Here is a 20885-nt window from a genome sequence, read left to right on the forward strand (position 1 = left end):
ACCGCAAGTACTAAGATTGACGTGCGTAGCAGAACCCTTACAGTGGAGTTTGACAAGGAGATCATGAAGTTTAATGTTTATGACGCTATTAGTCACCCGAGTGAAATCTTGAACGTAAACCGTGTTGACATAATTGACTCATTAGTAGAAGAAACTTTTGAGTCGCCTTATGAAGATAAACTTGAAACATTGTTTGATGATAATTTTGATTCAGAATCTATTTGCGAATTTGTTAATGAATATCGGCTCCTATGAACACTAAACTTCTACCTTCTGTTGTGCAAGCACTAGATCTTGAATTAAAACCACTTCCCAAGCATCTCAAGTGCACATTTTTAGAGAATGATGAGACCATTCCCGACTTAAAAGGGATTAGCCCCTTAACATGCATACATAAGATTTTCTAGGAGGAAAATACGAAACCAAAGCAAGAGGCGCAAAAACGGTTGAACCCAAATATGTTGGATGTGGTAAAAAAGGAGAATTTTCAAGCCCATACGATCGAAAGAATCTAGCTGTAACAACCCCAATACTAGTTGGGGCGTCAAGCTCATGACGTTAAACAAGCGCTTGTTGGGAGGCAACCCAATTTCACATTTATTTTTTATTTCGTTATATATTTTATTTTTATTTTCTATTTTATTTTCTTGCATGTTAATATATTTTATCTCTTTTCTTACGTCCAGGAGAATCGAGGAAACAGAAAATTAAATTTGGAAATGGGTGGTGAAAACAGTAACGAAATGGCATGGGAATGTTCTAAACCCTTTCTTTTTCATCATATTTGTTAATATTATTTTTCACATTGAGGGCATTGTGATTTAAGTAGGGGGAGAGACATTCCTCACTATTTCTATTGTTTTATCTGATGTTTCTTCTATTGTGTTACTGTGGTTGCTGCCTTGTGCTTTTTTTGCCCACATTTATTTTTTTAATATATCCTACCCCTTTTCTTGCCCAAGATTTTTACTAAGAATTACCCACTGTTTGACCTACGAGCATGATTCTTGTCTACTGAGTTAGTTATGATTTTACTATATTGATTTCATCTACATTGTTTTATTTCTATTAGGCTAAAATAATTATGATTAATGAAGTTAATCGTATCTTGCTTATAGTAAAATCGATTAAGTCTAAATGCAAAGAGAACACTTAATACTAATGTATGCTAAATTTATTTTCATGACTGTTAGGTAGTTGCCAAAACTTATGTTTGACACTTGATTGTTTTTCATAATCCTCCAAAAGTAAAATTCCACTTTTAAAAAAAAAGGAAAAAAATCTAATGATTCTGTGGTTATGAACACAAGCTTACAATTTGACTGATTGAGTGACCGGGGTAGGGTGCTTGGGTTGTCATCCTATTTCGCATAAAAATATTGTGTGACTTGTTAGGTAAAACTTCGCTAACTAGAATTAAATAAAAAAAATTAAAAGTGTGTTAGGCTGGGTAACCGGGTTGGGGTGCTTGGGTTGTCATTCCACTTCGCTTCAAAAGGGCTAAAATATTCTTAGACCAAATATATATATAATATAATATAATATAATATAATATAATAAATTAGGAGTATGTTGGGCTGAGTAACTGGGGTAGGGTGCTTGGTTGTCATTCCACTTCGTGTCAAAAAGGCCAATACATCCTTAAGCATTAAAAAATAATAAAATAAAAATAAATAAATAAATAAATAAAATGAAGGAAAAAAGAGAATTACATTTAGGGACTAAGAGTGAAACAAATTGGGTGTCTTGATAAGTTTAGTAAATTAAACTAACTTTCATGAAATAATCCAAGTTGATTTAATTTTTGTGTCTCTAAGTTGGAGTACTTTTCGGTTTTACTTAAAGCAAGCTAAATGTTCTCTTTATTTTCATATGCATTATGCCAAATTTTTATAAAACTTTGGAGTGATATTTCTCTCATGGTAAAATCTAAATTACATAGTGAGATAATAACCATACTTGAGGGCAAGCATGGGCTAATTAGGGGAAATATGATAATACTCTAAAATTACATACTTTTATGTGTTAATTAAATATATATTTTGAGTACAATCCTACTAATTTGGGCTGTTTATGATTTTTTTTATCTTATAGGGACTAAATTGAAGGTAAAAAGAAAATTTGGGGGTAAAAATGCAAATTTAAAGACAAAACTGGTGAGCATACGAAATAGGGAAGAAGTGGTGCCGAAAATGCAAAGTGTGAAAGACTTGGGGCAAAAAAATTCAAAGAATAGATTTATGAACATAAGACTTTATTTAAATTTGAATTTTATTTTTAGGATTATTGTTAGGATTATTATGATATTGTTTAGATTTAATTTCAAATTATATCTTTTATTATCTTCTAGAGTTAACTAGATTTTTTATGTGCTATAAATAGGGGATGGAGTGACATGAATATTCACTCATCATTTCTGTAAAAAACTCCTTCCCTCTAAGGCTCTTAGCCTTTTTGTTCATTTCATTTTCTAATAAAATTCCATTCCATTAAACTTGTGTTTTTTTCCTGAAAAGCATGAGTCACTAAACTCATCTAGCCAAAGGTTATCAAGACTCTTTCAAAAAAAGTTCATGAGACTCAGAACCCGCACTTAACATTTCTCAATGAGTACTCATCATTTTTTCGGATTACGGGACTGACGCTTTCGTCTATGTCCTTCCAAAAGTAACATTTTCATCTTGTGCAAAGGCGGCCACTTTCTATGTTTTATGAAGGTTCCAAAATAGATTTGCTAACTTACTGCGTTAGTGGTTGTGGAGCCCAAGAGACAAAATGGCGTGGCATTCGCCATTGAGAAATGGTGATCTAGTGTAAGACAGACCCACAAAAGTGACAGTTGGCTAGAGTAAGGTTCTTCTAAATCATAAGGCTAAAATTTAAGTGGAGCTAGTGGTCGTAGGCATCCTCTTCCACTATAACTAGCTTATTTGGTCATGAGAAGGATAACCTAAAAGCCTATGATTGAATCCAAGGAGGATCAAGATAACCGGAGGCTGGAATCCTTCAAATCGAAAATCCATTTTTTCAACACTATTTCTTTTTACAATTTCAATTTCAATTTATTCAATTTCAACTCATCCATATTTTTAATTTTATTTTTATTTTTTTCCTAAGTCAGACATTTTTCTTCGGCACAGTTGTGCCCAGGATTTTGAAGAACAAGAAGCTGTAAGAATTTGGTCCCTGAGGATTTGACCTTACTTCCCTTATACTATTCTTTTCGTTATTTCTTAGGGATAGATTATTTTTGGTGCTTTCAACGACGCACCAAGTTGTTTAATTTAATTATGTTTGCTATGTGTTTTATGATTTTTTTTTCATCAACAATGATAGCTTAATTCTGTTTAGCTAGGATGATTGCGTTAATTCAATAATATTTGTTTGAATCATGTTAAAGTGTTTGTGCCTCAGTAGATTAAATTTTCAGTTAAAATCAAAATGTATTTCATTCATACATAATTGGATGCATTCAGATTGGCTAAGTGATCCTAACCAGACGACAGTTAGTAGACACAATAATTGAAAAGTGCATGCTTAATTTAGATCATTAAACCTGACTGAATTGAAATTTCATAATAACTTTAATTAACTCTATTATCTTGCATAGTTTTTTGGTTTATGCGATTAAACCGTTTCAAACCTAATCTAACCATGTTGCCTCACATAAATACTAAGAAACCCTTAGTTTAATATGATTAGTAAAATGCATATTTCACTAAGTAAAAGATTCTGAAAGGACTTAATTTGGTTTCCAAACTCATGAAAGATTGAGTTTCCATGGAATGTTTTACGAACATTGTTAAGCATGATGGAAATGAATTGATTTGATTAATGTAATTATCCTAGCCTATACATGTTATTGATTGTTGAAGTTGTGTTTCTGTTGCTAAAATCCATTCATAAATTTAGATAAATTTGCATACTTAGCTTAAAATTGCATTAGGGATCAATCTTACATTTAGTTAAATTAATCTAGTTTAATCATCATTACTCAAATTATTTTGTTTTTATCACCAAATTGTTAACTTATAATTTTCGTAGATAATTGATTAACATACACGGTCCTTATGGAGACGATAACTCATTTTACTTACTTATTACTTGAACTACTGTGTACACTTGCACAAAAATCTCGTTAGAATAAGGTAGGTGTTAAACTAGTCTTTGAATCTGATAAACTTGTACTTTCCCAAAATGGAGATTATGTGGGGAAAGGTTATTTGAATGAAGGTTTATTTTTTTATTGAGATTATGTTTAATAATAATAAAGCCACCACTTCTGCTTTTATTATTGAATCATTTGACATGTGGCATGCTAGATTAGGATATGTGAATATTCATTCTTTGGAAAAACTCATAAAAATGAATCTACTTCCTAATCTATATGATAGTAGCATTAATAAATGTGAAATTTTTGTTGAAGTTAAGCATGCTAGACCTTTTCTAAAGACTATTTTTGAAAGGAAGACTGAACTTTTAGAGTTAGTTCATACTGATCTAGTAGACTTTAGAAACAAAGAAAGTAAAAATGGAAAACGCTATTATATTGCCTTTGTAGATGATTACTCTAGGTATACAAAGGTTTATCTTCTATGAATAAAAGATGAAGCTGAACAAATCATTCTCTTTTATAAAGCAGAAGTAGAAAACCAGCTTGATAGGATAATAAAACGTCTTAGATCCGATAGAGGTGGCAAGTATGGCATTAACTTTCTTAAAGAGGTTTGAGAGTAAGATGAAATTATACATGAGTTTTTTGCTCTCTATTTCCAAAAAAAAATGACATAGCTAAAAGAAAAAACAAAACTCTAAAAGAAATGATAAATGTTTTACTACTTAATTCTGGTTTACCTAACTGCATTTGGGGGAGGCCGTACTTTCTGCAAACCACATTCTTAATAGAGTGCCTCATATAAAATTAGAATGTACCCTATACGAATTGTGGAAAGGTTATGCCCCTAATCTATAATACTTAAAAGTGTGGAGGTGCTTAGCAAAAGTAGGCTTGCATGCTTTTAAATAGAACACTATCGAATATTAAACTGTTGATATTGTTTTTATTGGTTATGCTTTAAACAGTGCTGCTTATAAAATCATGTCTTTGCATGATTCTTCCATATATGAATCTAGAGATGCTGTTTTCTTTGAAAATATTTTTCCTTTAAATAAATCTGGCATAAATCCTGATATACAATTAGATGAGCATGTTTCTTCTTTTAGTACACATAATAGAGATATTCTTAATGATGATGTGAAATCTAGGAGAAGTAAAAGACAAAAGACTGCCACTAGTTTTGGACCTGATTTCCTTTCTTCCTTTTAATTGAGATTAATGATTTAAACTTAATAAGTAATTTTATTGCACATGCATTTTTTTATAGATGATGATTCAAAAACCTATGGTGAAGCCATAAAATCAATGGATGCTAGTTTTTGGAAATATGCTATTGGTAATGAGTTTGAATCTATTCTGTCTAATCGCACTTGGAAATTAGTAGACTTGCCTAGAGGTTTTAGACCTATTAGTAATAAATGAGTCTTTAGAAAGAAACTTAGACTAGATGGGTCAATACAAATATATAAGGCAAGACTAGAGGTTAAAGGCAAGACTAGAGGTTAAAGGGTTTACTCAAAAATTTAAAGTAGATTATTTTGATACATACCATCCTATGGATAAGATCTCAACCATTCAAGTTTTATTTTCTTTAGCTTCTATTCACAAATTTTTGGTACATCAGATGGATGTGAAGACAACTTTCTTAAACGGTGATTTGGATGAGGAGATCTACATGGAGCAACCTTCAGGTTTTGTGGCACCTAGTATGGAAGATAAAGTTTGCAGACTCAAAAAATCTCTGTATGCTTTCAAACAAGCTCCAAAACAATGGTATGAGAAATTTTATAAGTCTATTCTTAGTTTCAGTTTTATAGTTAATGGTGCAGATCCATATGTGTATTCTAAGATGTTTGGTTCTGATTGTGTCATCATCAGTTTGTATGTGATGATATGTTAATTTTCAGTTCCAATATAGAATCCATTAATAAAACCAAGAATTTTTTATCTACCAGATTTAAATTGACTACTTTGAGAGAGGTAGATGTAATCTTAGGAGTTAAGGTTACAAAATCTGAAAATGGATTTGCATTAAACCAATCTCACTATATAGAGAAAGTGTTAAAAAAATTTAATAGCTTTGATATAATCTCTATGAAAACTCCTTATGATTCTAGCATACAACTATTAAAGAATAGAGGAAATAGTTTTTTCTCAATTAGACTATGCGAAGATTATTGGAAGTCTTATGTTCTTGATGAACAATACTCGATTAGATATTGCTTATGTAGTTATTAGACTAAGTAGATATACCCATAATCCTAGCAATGATCATTGGAATGCTCTAAGATGTTTGCTTAAATACCTTAAAGGTACAATAACTTGGGAGTTAGAATTTTTAGATGCCCTGCAATCCTTGAGGGCTATTGTAATGCAAACCTGGTAACTAATAATGATGAGATGAGCTCTACAAGTGGGTATGTCTTTACATTGGGCGGAGTAGTCATTTGGTGGAAGTTTGCTAAACAAACCTGTATTGCTCGCTTCATGATGGAGTCAGAGTTTATAGCTCTTAACTTAGTCGGGTAAGAGGTCGAGTGACTTAGGAATCTACTTGCAAAGATTTATTTATGAGGAAAACTAGTACCTCCCATATCTCTATTATGTAACTTACAAGCCACAATTTGTGTTGCTAAGAGCCAAACTTACAATAGTAAGAAGAGGCATATTCGACTAAGACATGAATTTGTAAGACATTTAATAAATAATGGAGTACTAGCGTTGGAGTATGTGAGGTCTGAAAGGAACCTAGCTGATCCACTAACCAAATGGTTAAATAGGAAAATAGTTCTTGATTCGTCGAGAGGGATGGGTTTTAAGCCCAGTGGTTGAGGTATTCATGGTGGATACCCAACTTAGTTCTCTAAGTTCAATGTGGTCAAATGAAACCATGGAAAGACTCATAGTGTACATTTTACCTATCCCTATGGCGAATGATGTACATGTATAAGGTTGAGTTCTTACTCTTAATGAATTCATAGCCCAGAGTTTGGGTGGTTCTATTGAGACAGACTTAATGAATTCACCGACTTGAGAAGTTAATTTTATTACTCTTAATAAGTTCATATCCTAGAATTTGGGTGGTCCTATTGAGCCAGGTTTAATGAATTCACCGAATCTAAATGTGAGAGGATGAGCTTAATAAATGGTCTTAATGATTTCATAGTATTGATTTGAGTGGTCTATATTGAGATAGACTTGACAAAATCACCTACGTAAGTGTGAAGAACTAACCACCTTCTATGAAAAACTTGTTGATTTATCATGGAATATCAAGTGAATATGATATTAGTTGTGAGTCACGAGTTAATTCCTATCATAACAAGTTCAAGATTCGTTCACTTGTTAAAGAGAAGAATCATTCATTTCTCTATGTACTAGTTCAAATCCACAAGATATTAGTGCTTAAGTGACTAATTTCGCTATTGCTCTTCTCACGTTTTAACTGGAAAAACCTTTACTCTTTCTCTTGATTATTAAAAAAAAATTCAAATTATTTTGCATTAGCTGGGAATTGTTGGTAATGCAAAGGATTGTTGGTAAGTGGGTATATCACACATTGGTTAAGTATGGGCTATTAAGAAGGTTTATGTATAACCTTCTTAATCTCATTGAGTAATTGGGTTATAGACCTAACACATGAGCATCGTTGCCGCCCTCTCGACCCGGTCTGTGTTAACATGCCTATTGCATGTATTTCTTTTTGGATAAAACTCTTATATGATTTTCCAGAAAAGGGTTTCTTTAAAAGCAATTTTACTTTTTTCGGTTTTTTGATTGTTACGAAAATCTAGAATATAATGTATTTTTTTTACTGTTGCACAAAAATAGTGGGTCAATTTTGTAACTAACCTTACGATTTTTACTCTTTCGCCCTTGCATATTTACTATTTTACCCTTCTGTTACTAGTATAAATGGAGAGTTGTTTTCCTCATTTTTATACAGAAAAAAAAAACACAACAATTAGAATTCTCTTTCCTCCTCCTCGCCTTTTTTTCCATTCCCTTTTAAAATTCTGCCATTTTTCCCTAAATTACATTAGAGGAAATTCTGTCAAAGAGTTTGGATTTTAAGTGGGACTGACTGTGACCCCTCCAAACTTTCCTAGGAATTGATCCTAGTGTGATTTCCCTAAAAAGAACAATACCAATTGTGTTCCACCTTTCTTATTCGGGTGTACGAATATTGAAGCACTGTGTTAACCTTGGGAGACAACCTCCACTATAAGATTACACAGACTAGGGAAAATTTGTTTCTAAGGCAATGGTTTTTCCATAGCGCAGTAAATTTTGATTTCTTAATTCTTGGTTTATATTTTAGTCAATGTTAACAAATTTATTTTTCAATATTATATTTCTAATATCCATCAATTATTTTTAACTCTTCATTTTATTTAAAATATGAGTTAATTGTATCAAATGTTCTCAAATTATGACCGCCATTCTATATTGGTTCTTAAGCTTTAAAATATTGTAATTACATCCTCAAACTATCATGTTATACCAATAAGGTCCTTCCATTAGTAAAAATCATTATTTTAAAATGAAACTTGTAAAGATAGATGTTGTAAAAATCTTTGTTTTGAGGTTTTCGAAACTTTTATAGTAACTATCGTCCACTCTTTTTTTTTTCAGTTTTAATTTAGTTTTAGTTTTTAATTTTAAAAGTTATGTGGTAACATTTTACTTTTCTCTAAAGTTTTCATTTGAAATTATGTCACATAAAATTTCTCATATCATTTAATGGTTAAATTAATTGTTTCAATAATGAAAAAACCTGATTGATATAACATGATAGTTTTGAGATGTAATTAGAACATTTTAAAGTTTGGAGACCAATTTAAAATAAAGATTACAGTTTGAATATGTATGATGCAATCAACTCTTAAAATTCATATATTCGATACTTTAAACATGACATTTATTATAAAAAATTAAATATATGGTATGGCCATGTAGACTTGGCATGTCAAATTGATTTTAAGTCGATTCAATTTGAGTCTTGGATGTTTGGATAATTTTGATTTTAAAATTTTCATGTCATTTCAGTTTGGTTTGGTTTGGTTTTGAATTTGAGTCATTTGAGTCCGAGACATTTCAAATATGGGTCATTTTGTGTTTGAGATTTGTGTTAATTGAATTTAAGGCTTCTATTTTTTTTTTGATGAATCATTATAGGTTTGAATCATTTTGAGTTATTTGATAGTCATTTTAGGCTTGGATCAAAGTAGCAATACCGTACTAGTGAGTATTTCATCTTTGTCTTGATTCTTGTACATTATTAGTGTGTTTTAGTGTATGATTTTAGGTTTATAAATGTTTTTATTTTCATATATATACACACACATTTATAGTTTAATTTTAATTTTGTAATAAATTATAAATTTTATATACATTATAAATATAAGATTTAATGTTAAAAAAATGTATTATTTAAAATTATTATTTAAGTTCAATAACTTAATTATATTTGAAGTTGAAAAGTAATTCTTAAAATGTTTAAGATTTTAAAAAATAAAAGTTAGGTTTGAAATATGAATGTGAACCTAAATTATTTAGTAGTAATTGAAGGCTGGAATGGTACATATTGAATGCAGATTAGTTTGAATTTAGGTTAGAGAAATTGAATTTTAAATTTGAATGAATGGATGGCTAGATGGTGGGTTATAAGACCAAAAGAGCTGAAAAGAAGAAACAAATGCTGGCTACGCCAATTTATAACATAGTTTTGGAGGGGATGATGTGTCGGGAATGGAAAGACCAACCTTGTTAGTTTTCTGTTATCACCATCATGACGATATTGCTATTTGCTAGCTATCTTGCTGTTTTCTTATTCATTCTACACAACACCAAATACGAGTTTTTCACAGGGGAAAAGCGCTTACCACATTTACAAAGTTGATCCAAGATGCATATTGGTCATTGAATGATCAATGTTGTTGTAAAGGAACAATCCATTACTTATGGATGGATAGATTATGTAACTTGTTACTATGCACCATGGCAACATATTGCATCAAGATGTCATATATGAGCATTAATTCAAAAGCTAGTAACTGTTTATTCTCCTTAAATCCGCCGGCCTCTGTTTCGACGTTGCCTTAGCCAGTTGGATTAGTCGACTTGAGTGAATTCCTCGATCGAGTTTTCTTTTTTATTTTAGAGATCAGAGCAGGGGTCTGGATTTTATGTCTTGGCTCTATAATTGTTTCTTCTTCCTTGATGAGGTCTTTAATTAGCTTAAAGTCTCTTGTGACGATCTCCCTTGGGGAGGCAGCTTCTGAGTTCTGAACGAAAGAGAGAAGACTAGTTGACCCCGACTTAGATATGTGCTGAGGTGGAACGGTGCCATTGCTTATGACGTTGATCTTCGCCTTGTGTACAATGTATATTGCATTAGTATTAAACTTTTTCTACTGTGTCAGGCTTTTGATTTGTTGATAGAGACATGGTTCGGGGATTTCATTTGTCTGCGTCGCTAATCTATCTCGTTGGGGAGGGCTGGGTTTATCGATCAAAATGTTCGGACTTGTAGATCGGTAACCATGGTTTCTCCCTACCTTGTACTTGTTTTCTTAAAGCCGTTTTTTGTTTTTTTGGTTCGCTTGTGGGTAAGGCTGTTCCATGTCGGCTTACGACGTGGACGTTCTCTTGGGTCTGTTTTGTACTGATCTCTCCCGCTCTGGGAGTTGAAAATGAACAACAAAAAAGAACCTATATCAGGTAAGGTTTAGAGGAAGTTCAGATGGTGAAGTTCGGATGTTCATTGTTTGATATACAACACAACTTGATTAACTCGATTTGGACCTCAACTCGTTCCAACAGGAACTCAAATTGACTTGAATCCAAACTGATTTGAACCTAACTTGAAATGATCAAAACCGAATATAAGCCTCAAACCCGGAATGATACAAAACTGAAACAACCTAAACCAGAAGTGCTCTAAACTAGTAGAATCAGAATTATCCAAGGAAAACATGATTCTTGAACCCGAAAGATACAAATTCAAAACAATTTGAACTTATAATGGCTTAAGCCCGAAATACCCAAAAGATATAAAATTCTAATTAATATATCTAAATTGATTCGATGCAAAACTAATCTAATTTGCTCAATTAACAAGTCTAGTTGGAAAATCGATAATTTAGAGAAATCCATTAGGCTACTACTCCTACTAGTTAACCTCGCACCAGTAAAATCAAAATGCATCATCTGAAATAGAGAGCCTCAACCCATGTGCTCTGAAGTGTAATCAAAGGACCCCAATAGGTGCAGTAAAATTAAAATGCATCATCTTTAGTACTAAAATGCATAATCAAAGGAGCCTAGAATTGTACACATATAGTTAATCAAATGAAAATTTAAAGAGATACATTATCTTCTCAATTAAACTATAACAATGTGACACCAAAGTTGTATAAAAAAAATATCAAAGCAAAACCCAGAATTTACATACCTTTCCAGCTTTAACCTAAAACCCCTTAGGTCCAGTTTCTTTCAAAACAACAGGTTTCTCGGCCATGGCGAGACAGTACTTTGCAATCTCTCTAAACCTAGGGACGCTCCTAAGATCAACCTTAGTTCCATCTTTCAAGGTTATGATAACGTCACCCCATTCACCTATGAAACGCGGCACCACCTGCACGTCCTTAATCACCTTGTAAGAGAAATCGCTCCTATCCTGACCCGTCAGTCCCGAAATAACCGTCACCCGCAGGTTGGTGAACCTGTACCTGAGGAAAAACCCCCTCGAAACGGCGGCTAGAGTCAACGGCAGCCATAGAAGAGTGAAACCCAGAAGCAGATTGGCTAAGAGGTCCCCGTAGTGGGCTCCGCCGTCGAAGAAGATGGTTTCTTCTTTGGGGCTTTTGGAGGAGGGTTGGGCGGGAGTGGTGGTTGCGGCGGGTTGGTCAGTTGGGGAGGACACGTGGAGCCTGGAGGACGGTCTGTTGTTTCCAGAAATGGATTTGAAGAGGAAGTTACGTACAGGAAATTTGGAGGAGGGATGGAGGGAAAGGTGGGTGATAGAAGTGGCGCCCGCGGCGGTGGCTATGGCGGCCGGTGAAAGAAGAGAAGTAGAGGCCATGAAGGATTATCCGTTTGAGAAGAGGCAGATGGGGAGAGGCAGTTAAGTTGAGCCGTTGCTGGTCGTGTATTTGCCACGTCACACGCTAAAAACTCACTATTTAGTTCTGGTCAAATTCTGCTATTAGTCCCTGCATTATGCATAAATTATTTATTAGTTTTTAATTTGGGTCAATTTTAATTTTTATATTGTTTTCAAATTTTAAAACTTCAATTCTGATCAGATGAAATATGTCAAATTCCTTAATGCTCCATTTCGAAACATGAGTCGAAAATTTTAAATCTAAACTTCATTTATTATGTAAATGATAAGAATGAAATGCATATATTATGGACAGAATAATTGAAATTCAATCTAATATATTAGAAAATTGTAAGGGTAAACTATACCCATGGTCAATCTAAAATAGAGATTTTCCTATTTTAGTTAATTAATTTTTTTCTCAATTTAGTCCCACTGAATAAAAAATTTTCCAAACTAATTACTATTATTAAATTTTTCATCATCTTCTACAAATTATTGACGTGACACATTAATCCCTTGAGTGATCGATACATGGCAAATTTTTTTTTGTTGACTTTTTCGAGCACCATTTCATCTTTGAAGAAATCTTATTTTCTTTGTTGAACGTCCACCAATTCCCTGTCCTACATTACCCTTATTGCATCTGTAACACCCCTAACCCGTATCCATTGCCAGAATAGGGTTACGAGGCATTACCGAATAATACACATCGTTCACATACAATTATGCATTTATAATCAATATCTGTTCAACTCATACACATTGTCCCTTATAAGGTCTTACGAGGCCTTAAAACATGCCTAGAAGTAGTTTGGGACTAAACCGATAACATTAGTAAACTTTGAGAAACTTTTAAAATTTTCAAACATTAAAGGGTCGCACACCTGTGTGAATAGGCCGTGTGTCTCACACGGTCACCAGAAACACCCTGTCATAGGCTGTGTGAAAACAAGGCATACATACTGACCTGTAGCACACGGTCGAGGACACGCCTGTGTGCCATGACCATGGAAAAACTGAAGGGGTTACTGACTTGTGTCACACAACCAGCCACACGCCCATGTGCCAGCCCGTGTGTCACACACAGCCAGTAGACACGCTCGTGTGTCTAGACCGAGTCAAACCTGTAAGGTATACTGACTTTAACTCGAAGGGTATCCCAGGAGACACACGATCGTGTAACTTAACCGCATGTCGCACATGGCTGAGACACAAGCCCGTGTCTCTGCCCGTGTGGACAAAAATAGGCCATTTGTAAAGCCAAATTTCCACCCTTTTCTCATGCACACAAAGTAACCAAATTGGTACCAATTCAACACATATATAGGCAGCCAAAACATGCCAAATCAATATGCCACAATCATCAATTTCACATAACTACTAAATGCATTTACTCATCAAATTATCATCTATATCATGACACAAATTTTACCATATCATTCAAAATCAAACCACAATATGCCAATCTTCCAAGCATTAATACATCAACTACGAATTAACCAAATAAACAACCATTTGGCTATATCAACAACTATGGCAAACATACCAAAACAAGCCGACATATAGGGCATTATATACATCATATATATCACTTATCAAACATATAATTCAAGCAAACTTAAATGGCCATATACACCAACATTTACAAGCTAGATCTCATGGCTAATATCATAACTCAAAATATACCAAGGTGACACTAGCCTACACATGCCATATACCATATATACAAAGCTTCAAAAGTACCAACAAAATGATCGATAGTGTGATGACACTTCCTGACTATCCTCGAGTCCAAGTTAGCTTTGATTCTCTATAAAACATAAACAAATAACACACAGTAAGCTTCATAGCTTAGTAAGTTCGTACTAAATATACTCAACAGTTCATAATATACAAATCATCAATTCGAACTAATTAATATTTAAATCATGATGACTAACAAACTTTTCTCATACTTACTCAATTGTTTATGAATAAGTTCATAACTTCTTCTATTTGGATTTCATGCTTTATATGTACATACCTGTACAAATTCTTATCGAACTCATACCTTTATGTGATACTGTTGAATACTCGATATCTCGCACACTAAGTACCTTTCATAGCTGAAGCTATTATAATCTCGCACACTAAGCGCCTTTCATAGCCGAAGCTATCTCAGTCTCACACACTAAGTGCCATATATAGCCGAAGCTATTCCGATTTGCACACTAAGTGCTTTATATAGCCGAAGCTATCTCGATACGCACACTAAATGCCAAACATAATCGATTCGTCGTCATACACAACCATCGTCTCATATATATAATTTATGCAATATTAAAGCATTAAAAACATAATTGTAACAATGTTTATCACGTACGAACTTACCTCAGACGTAAAAACGATGAAACTAGTCTATTAGTCGAGTACTTTGTTCTTGCCTCGATCTAAGTCCGGGTTCCTCTTTTCTTGATCTAGATTATAACAAATTCAACTCATTTATTCACATAATCTTTCAATTTAGTCCATAAACACATATTTAGGCATTTTTGCACTTTAGCCCCTAAATTTTCACATTTATTCAATTTAGTCCCTATTTTACAAAAACACAAATTACACAAAATTTAATAAGACCCATGCTTATTCGAATTCTCTATAGGTCACTAGCAACCCATAGTTCACATTTTTTTCACAATTTAACCCCTCAAATTACACTTTTCTCAATTTAATCCCTAATATGCATTTTTACTCAAAATTACTTTACAAAACATGTATATCAAACACCAAGCTTTCGTATTTCATCATCAAACATCCAAAAGCACATGAATTTATCAATTTTAGCTTTCAAAATCATCAACACTTTCAAAAATTGAGGCATGGGCTAGCTACAATACAAAGCAACAATTACAAAAATCAAAAATCGAGCTCAAATCACTTACCAAATAAGCAAGGAGAGTGCCGAATGTAACAAGCCCTAAATGGTTTTCTCCTTTGCTATAAACTGTTGAAGAAAGATGAATGAAATTCATCTATTTGTTTTTTTTTTAATTAAAACTTAAGTTAATAACTAATTTACCAATTTGACCTTGGTTTAAAACATTAATAAATCACATAATATAAGGACATTAATGTCCGTTAACCTTATAAATGGAAAAATAACATCATAAGGACCTTTGGTTTAATAAACCATAGCAATTAGGCACTTTTATCAAATAGAATGCAACTTTTGCATTTTATGCGATTTAGTCCTTTTCTCAAATTAACCACTTAAACGGTAAAATTATTTCACGAAATTTTCACACATACATATTCACATGTTGTAACACATGAAATAATATTAAAATAATATTTTGAACTCAGATTTGTGGTTTCAAAACTACTATTCCGATTTAGTTAAAATCGGGCTGTTACAGTATCACTTGCACCCTTCGTGTTTCTCGATAGTGAGGCACCTTTGTGCAAGTGTAACACCAGAAAATAAAAAAAAAATAGCAACAACAAAACAAAACATATCAAGAAACTCATTTTCCTATTCAAATCTAGTCGCATACTCAATGCCCACTACATCTGCTTCATAACTCCCTCAGCCCTCTTTCTTCTCCTAGTCTCTTTCTTTTCATCCATTTACCCCTTTATCTATCAACTATTTTCTCCCACCTTTGAATCCCACCTCAGTTTCCTTCAAAAAAATGCCCCAATATTCTCCATTAAACCCATCATCTTAAATTTCCTCTACACTTTTATCCTCTTTATATTCTCTTTCTTAACTATATTACTTACATTGTTTTTTTACGTATTTTATGTCTGAACCCTTAAGCTTTTATCCTCTATTAATGTAACTTTCACTTCCTTTCTCCATTAAACCCATCATCTTAAATTTCCTCTACACTTTTATCCTCTTTATATTCTCTTTCTTAACTATATTACTTACATTGTTTTTTTACGTATTTTATGTCTGAACCCTTAAGCTTTTATCCTCTATTAATGTAACTTTCACTTCCTTCTTCCCTCTCCCCTCGACTTCCTTTGTAACCTAATTTATCGTTTATGGAATTAGACAGCCAAACTTATATATTGTGTTGCAAATTCTTCATCAAGCTTTCCATGTAATAACATTTAAGAAAAATTTTATATGTATTATATGTCCTGAATCATTTGGTGTAATATGATTGAAAATTTTATCAAACATTTTGAAATTATTTTTGAAGACTTGCAAAATACTAAAAATTATGCTTTAAATGTGTTTTAATTTATCTAAATATTTTTGGGTTAATACTAAAATGTTCTAAGTTGTTTAAAATGGTTTTAAGGGACTTCGGTATGCAAGTCTCAAGATATATGACTATATGTCTTCAGATAAGAAAACATCGAAGTAAAATTCTACTTCAGGAGCTGCATGTCTTAAGACAAAATCCTATTTGTTTCGAAACAAAAGCCTATATGCCTCGAGACATGGCATCCTAATGACTATATAACGACTATTTTTTAGGTTTCTCTCAAGATATCTTGTTAGGTCTCGAAAGATGACGTGTAGGGACAATTTTTAAGCCCAAAATTAATGTTTCCAAATTCATCCCCGATAGCCATAAACATCCACAAACTTATTTCTTGGAATTAATACACTTTAAAAACACTTCTACTCTCAGAAGAGAGATATCCAAGCATCAAGGTCAAGAGAAAATTATTCAAATCTTTATTCTTTCATTTTCTCTTGTAAAGAATATTCTTTAGGAGCTTATTATTAGATTTTTTATCACTCTTATTTTATTTTTTTGAGAGCTTAATTTTTGTAAACACATACCATGTAGAGATATTTTTGTTTACTCTCTTTCATATCACCAATTTTAAATTGGGAAGGTTTTAGTTGAGCCACAAAAACTAAGAACGATTTTAGTTTAGCCATAAAAGTTAGAGGGAAAGGTTTTGTCACACCCCAAAAATGGCAAATCCAAAAAGGTTAGTGACGTATGCATGTTAATGTTGAATCTAGTGCCTTAAGTGTAGTATTTTTGTTAATATACACTTGTAATTTTTTCGAATAGATTGGTTAATAAAAAATTTTCATTGGCTATATTAATATACTTTGTATAATTTTCCTCACATTATTTTTGCATGCAAAGAAAAATGGAAGCAAATATTGCTCGTTGGTTGTCTAAATGTTTAACTAATACTAAGTGGTATTACATGGTCAGATCGTAGTATGGAAAGACAACTTGTATTAGTAGACGAACCTAAACATGTCCCTAGTCTAATCGAAATGAACAAACTAATTGAAAGACTAATATGTCGTCTATCAAGTCTAATTGGGGAGATGTCTTGTCTTGGGCATCAGAGCGAATAACTCCCAAAAGATAGAGATATAAATGTGACTAACTGGACTAACAATACATCAGACTTGACTCAAGTAGAATAGATCCTGAATCTGTTTATGGAGTTATTCACTTTTGACATTCATAGTGTGGCATACCTAAATCTTAAGTGGATGGCGGACTATGTATGCGTGACTCGTACACTTTTATGTAAGTAAAAGCCTGAGTTCAAATAGATAAAGAATCGAAAGTTGGTGCATTAAGCGTACAACTTCTGTAGTATGTAGTGTCATTCACAATAGTGGAATTCATAGCCTAAAACATGGGTAAATTATATCCTCTCATTGGCATTACATGGTTGATGAAAAGTAAGCGTGGCAACGAGTTGTCTATCTTTGTGATGGATAACTTGATCACTATTTGATTGTGATTAACTTTTCATGAAGTAAGATGTAATAGTTTCCATGAGATAAAATACGATCATATTGGGAGATTGGATATTATCCCAAAGAGATCTAGGATATCCTATGATGATAACGCACTTATGATAAGGTCATTGGACGAACATTGAGTAGTTGCTTTCGTAAATGGTATGTCATTGAAGAGATCTGAGTCACGATACTATAGTGGAGTAACTTTGTGACTGAGTTTATAATTTATAGGCGAAAATCCAAAACTTAGTTATAAATTATTTGAGTCTCAATTACATATGTCCAATCGGTCCCTCCACTAGCTCGTTGAAACAATAAATGAATTGCATGTTGAATAGAAAAAGAGAAATGAGAAACAATGAATGATTAGGTTTTATTCAAAACGGAGAAATGGAATCATTTGGAAATGAATGTAGGTTTCTAAAACTTGAAATGGAAATGGAAATAAAATTGAAAATGGAAATTTTCAATTCTATATAGGATTACTTAGAAAATGATGGAAGACTGAGTTTATATTTTTGGACTATTTTGAAGCCCAGAAATGAAAATAAATTATTCGGTCATAGTGAACATGTTGAGTTGTGACATATTGAACGAATTTTCTTGAAATTTTATCGGGGGTAAAATTGTTAAAATTTTATCAGGGGTAAAATCGTCAAAATTTTACGAAGGATAAAATTGTCAAAATTTTACTGGGGTAGAATTGGGGTGAGAAAACTATTTTATTTGTAAATATTAAAGTTTGTTTAGGGAAAATAGAAAAATTGAATCAAGTTGGATCATATTACAAAGTATTCTGTTAAAAAGGCCCAAGAAGTACTTATAATTGGACCCAATATGAGAGATGCCAAAACCCTTCATGTAAGGAGGTGGGACAACAAAACCCTAGTATTATTAACTAAGGTTTTTGCCCCCTATATAAACTAGGGTATTATTTTTCTAGTGAAAATAAACTTCTACAACTCTACAAGGATTCTACCTTCTTTTATATGAATATATGGCTTTGGTAGAGTTATTTACACAACTTTTGAGGTATTGTTATTTTGCAAAAAAATAGAGAGAATTTATTCTAAACTTATAAACATATTTTTTAGAATAAAAATTTTAATAGTTTCTATTAAAGAAGAGAGAATTTCTATTTTCACCCCAAAAGGAAAAATTTTTCTAGTTCTATGTTTTGATTCAATTAGTTCGAGTCCAAACTCGAATCAATTCGTGGTACGAGAATAGTAAAGAAGATCGTTTGGTTGAAACATGAAAAATATTAAGAATCTGCTTATCCAAAAACACAGGTTCGAATTCAATTAAGGTTTATTGTTATAAATATCACAAATCGAGACAGTTTTCAAAATTTTAAAAGTTTGCTATGCTAGAAAATCATTTTCAAACTGAATATTTTTCAACAGTTAACTGTTTTGTCGTATTATGCTAGCATAATCCTCCACCCTGTTGGCTTGCTAGTGAATTAGAGTATTGGCGCATACTGGCATAAAGTATCCGTCCATTTACGGTATCTAAAGATTTAATTATAAGGTATCTTCAAGTGAAGAAAAATACGCTCAAGAAAGAGTACGCCGAAGGAAAAGTACGCCCCAAAGTTTTGGCTGAGCATGAAGAGCCTACCAAGTGTATGAGAAAGCTATAGGAGAATTAATTGTATCTAAGACCACTCTATAAGCGAGTCACCGCCATATAGTACACTCAGTTTTCCTGAGCATTGTTCAAGTTGGTTATTGTAACGAGACTAGTCGAGAGTCAATTAGATTGATTTGACCCTCCCCATGACTATCAAATAGTAACATAGATCTTCACTAGATTTTCTTTTACCAACCTCCATATTTGGTAGGGAAATCAAAGAAATCGAGAGTATATATAGAGTGAAGGGGGAGTTCGAGATAGTTTTTTTCTCTTTGCTCGACGTTCTATAGTTTTTTTTTCTCTTTGCTCGACGTTCTAGTCACTCCTTCTAACTTAAATGTTCTGATCTTCTTCGTTAAGCTATAGATAAGATTTCGTTGAATCCGTGGATAATCCAACCTTCTGGTAAGTCTTATAGCTATGTATGTTACAATTGTTAAAGAGTAAGGTGTTAACAGATGTAAGAACAGTAGGGTGTGAAAGGAAAACCCTGCACGTAGGTCGCATATAGTTGAAACATTAGTAAACAATCTATAATGAGGATTCTAATAGAAATTCCATAATCTTTTAAGTAGTTTCTGCTACTAGTTTGGGAAGGACAATTAAAACAGAAGCTCCAGGCCAAGGTAAATGTGGGTCTTTGGTGAGTCTTTAAACCTGACTCCTGCACATTATTTTATAATGATTCTTTGTATGGTTGATGTCCATGTAGCTGTGCATCTCTTCTTGAGGAGTTTTTGTATGTATGTGTGTGTGAGTTTCCTATGAAACATCTGTATGAATGAAGTTTATGATGTGTTGCATGAATATGACGATATGTGGTAAGCATGCATGGGAGAAAATTATGCGTTGGGTAGTATGATTTCTGTTATGAGTATGAGTGAAATCTATGTAAATGTGTCCATTATGTTAATTGAGTAATGCATGACAAAGATGGTTAATGATAAGGGGGTTCGGGCAGAGTGTCGGGAAAATACGTAATATGATAATGGATCTTGCGATTGTGCTTTGATGACGTTCGTTGGGACATTAAACATGAAAAAAAGGGCCAATGTAGCAAATATGTGGAAAGACCATGACCATGGCACATTTTGGAAATGACAGATGAGTCGCATTTGTCTACTAGTGTTTTTGTGTGCCCCGGGGGATGATAGGAAAATCTTAGGCGATGCTGAGTTTAGGCAAATCCATATTGTCAAACACAACAGTTTAAGTGGTGCCTTGGTGGCAAATTCAATAGGCATATGTGGCATTATTGACTTTGTGGCAAGTTACCTGAAAGACCTATGTGACATATT

General features: G+C 32.9%; 1 protein-coding gene across 1 annotated transcript; it reads right to left on the bottom strand.

The window, feature by feature from the left end:
• Window positions 1–11462: 11462 nt before the first annotated feature.
• LOC107893965 (uncharacterized) lies at window positions 11463–12370 on the bottom strand. The gene has a single exon (XM_016819127.2). It carries the CDS (start codon window positions 12201–12203, stop codon window positions 11589–11591), a length of 615 nt encoding a protein of 204 aa, XP_016674616.2. The 5' UTR covers window positions 12204–12370; the 3' UTR covers window positions 11463–11588.
• Window positions 12371–20885: the final 8515 nt, after the last annotated feature.

Source organism: Gossypium hirsutum, chromosome A13, assembly GCF_007990345.1.
Source record: "Gossypium hirsutum isolate 1008001.06 chromosome A13, Gossypium_hirsutum_v2.1, whole genome shotgun sequence".
NCBI classification, from domain to species: Eukaryota; Viridiplantae; Streptophyta; class Magnoliopsida; order Malvales; family Malvaceae; genus Gossypium; species Gossypium hirsutum.

Excerpts from the sequence above, each read along its gene's own strand:
- LOC107893965 (XM_016819127.2), bottom strand. The coding sequence starts at position 12,203 with ATGGCCTCTACTTCTCTTCTTTCACCGGCCGCCATAGCCACCGCCGCG.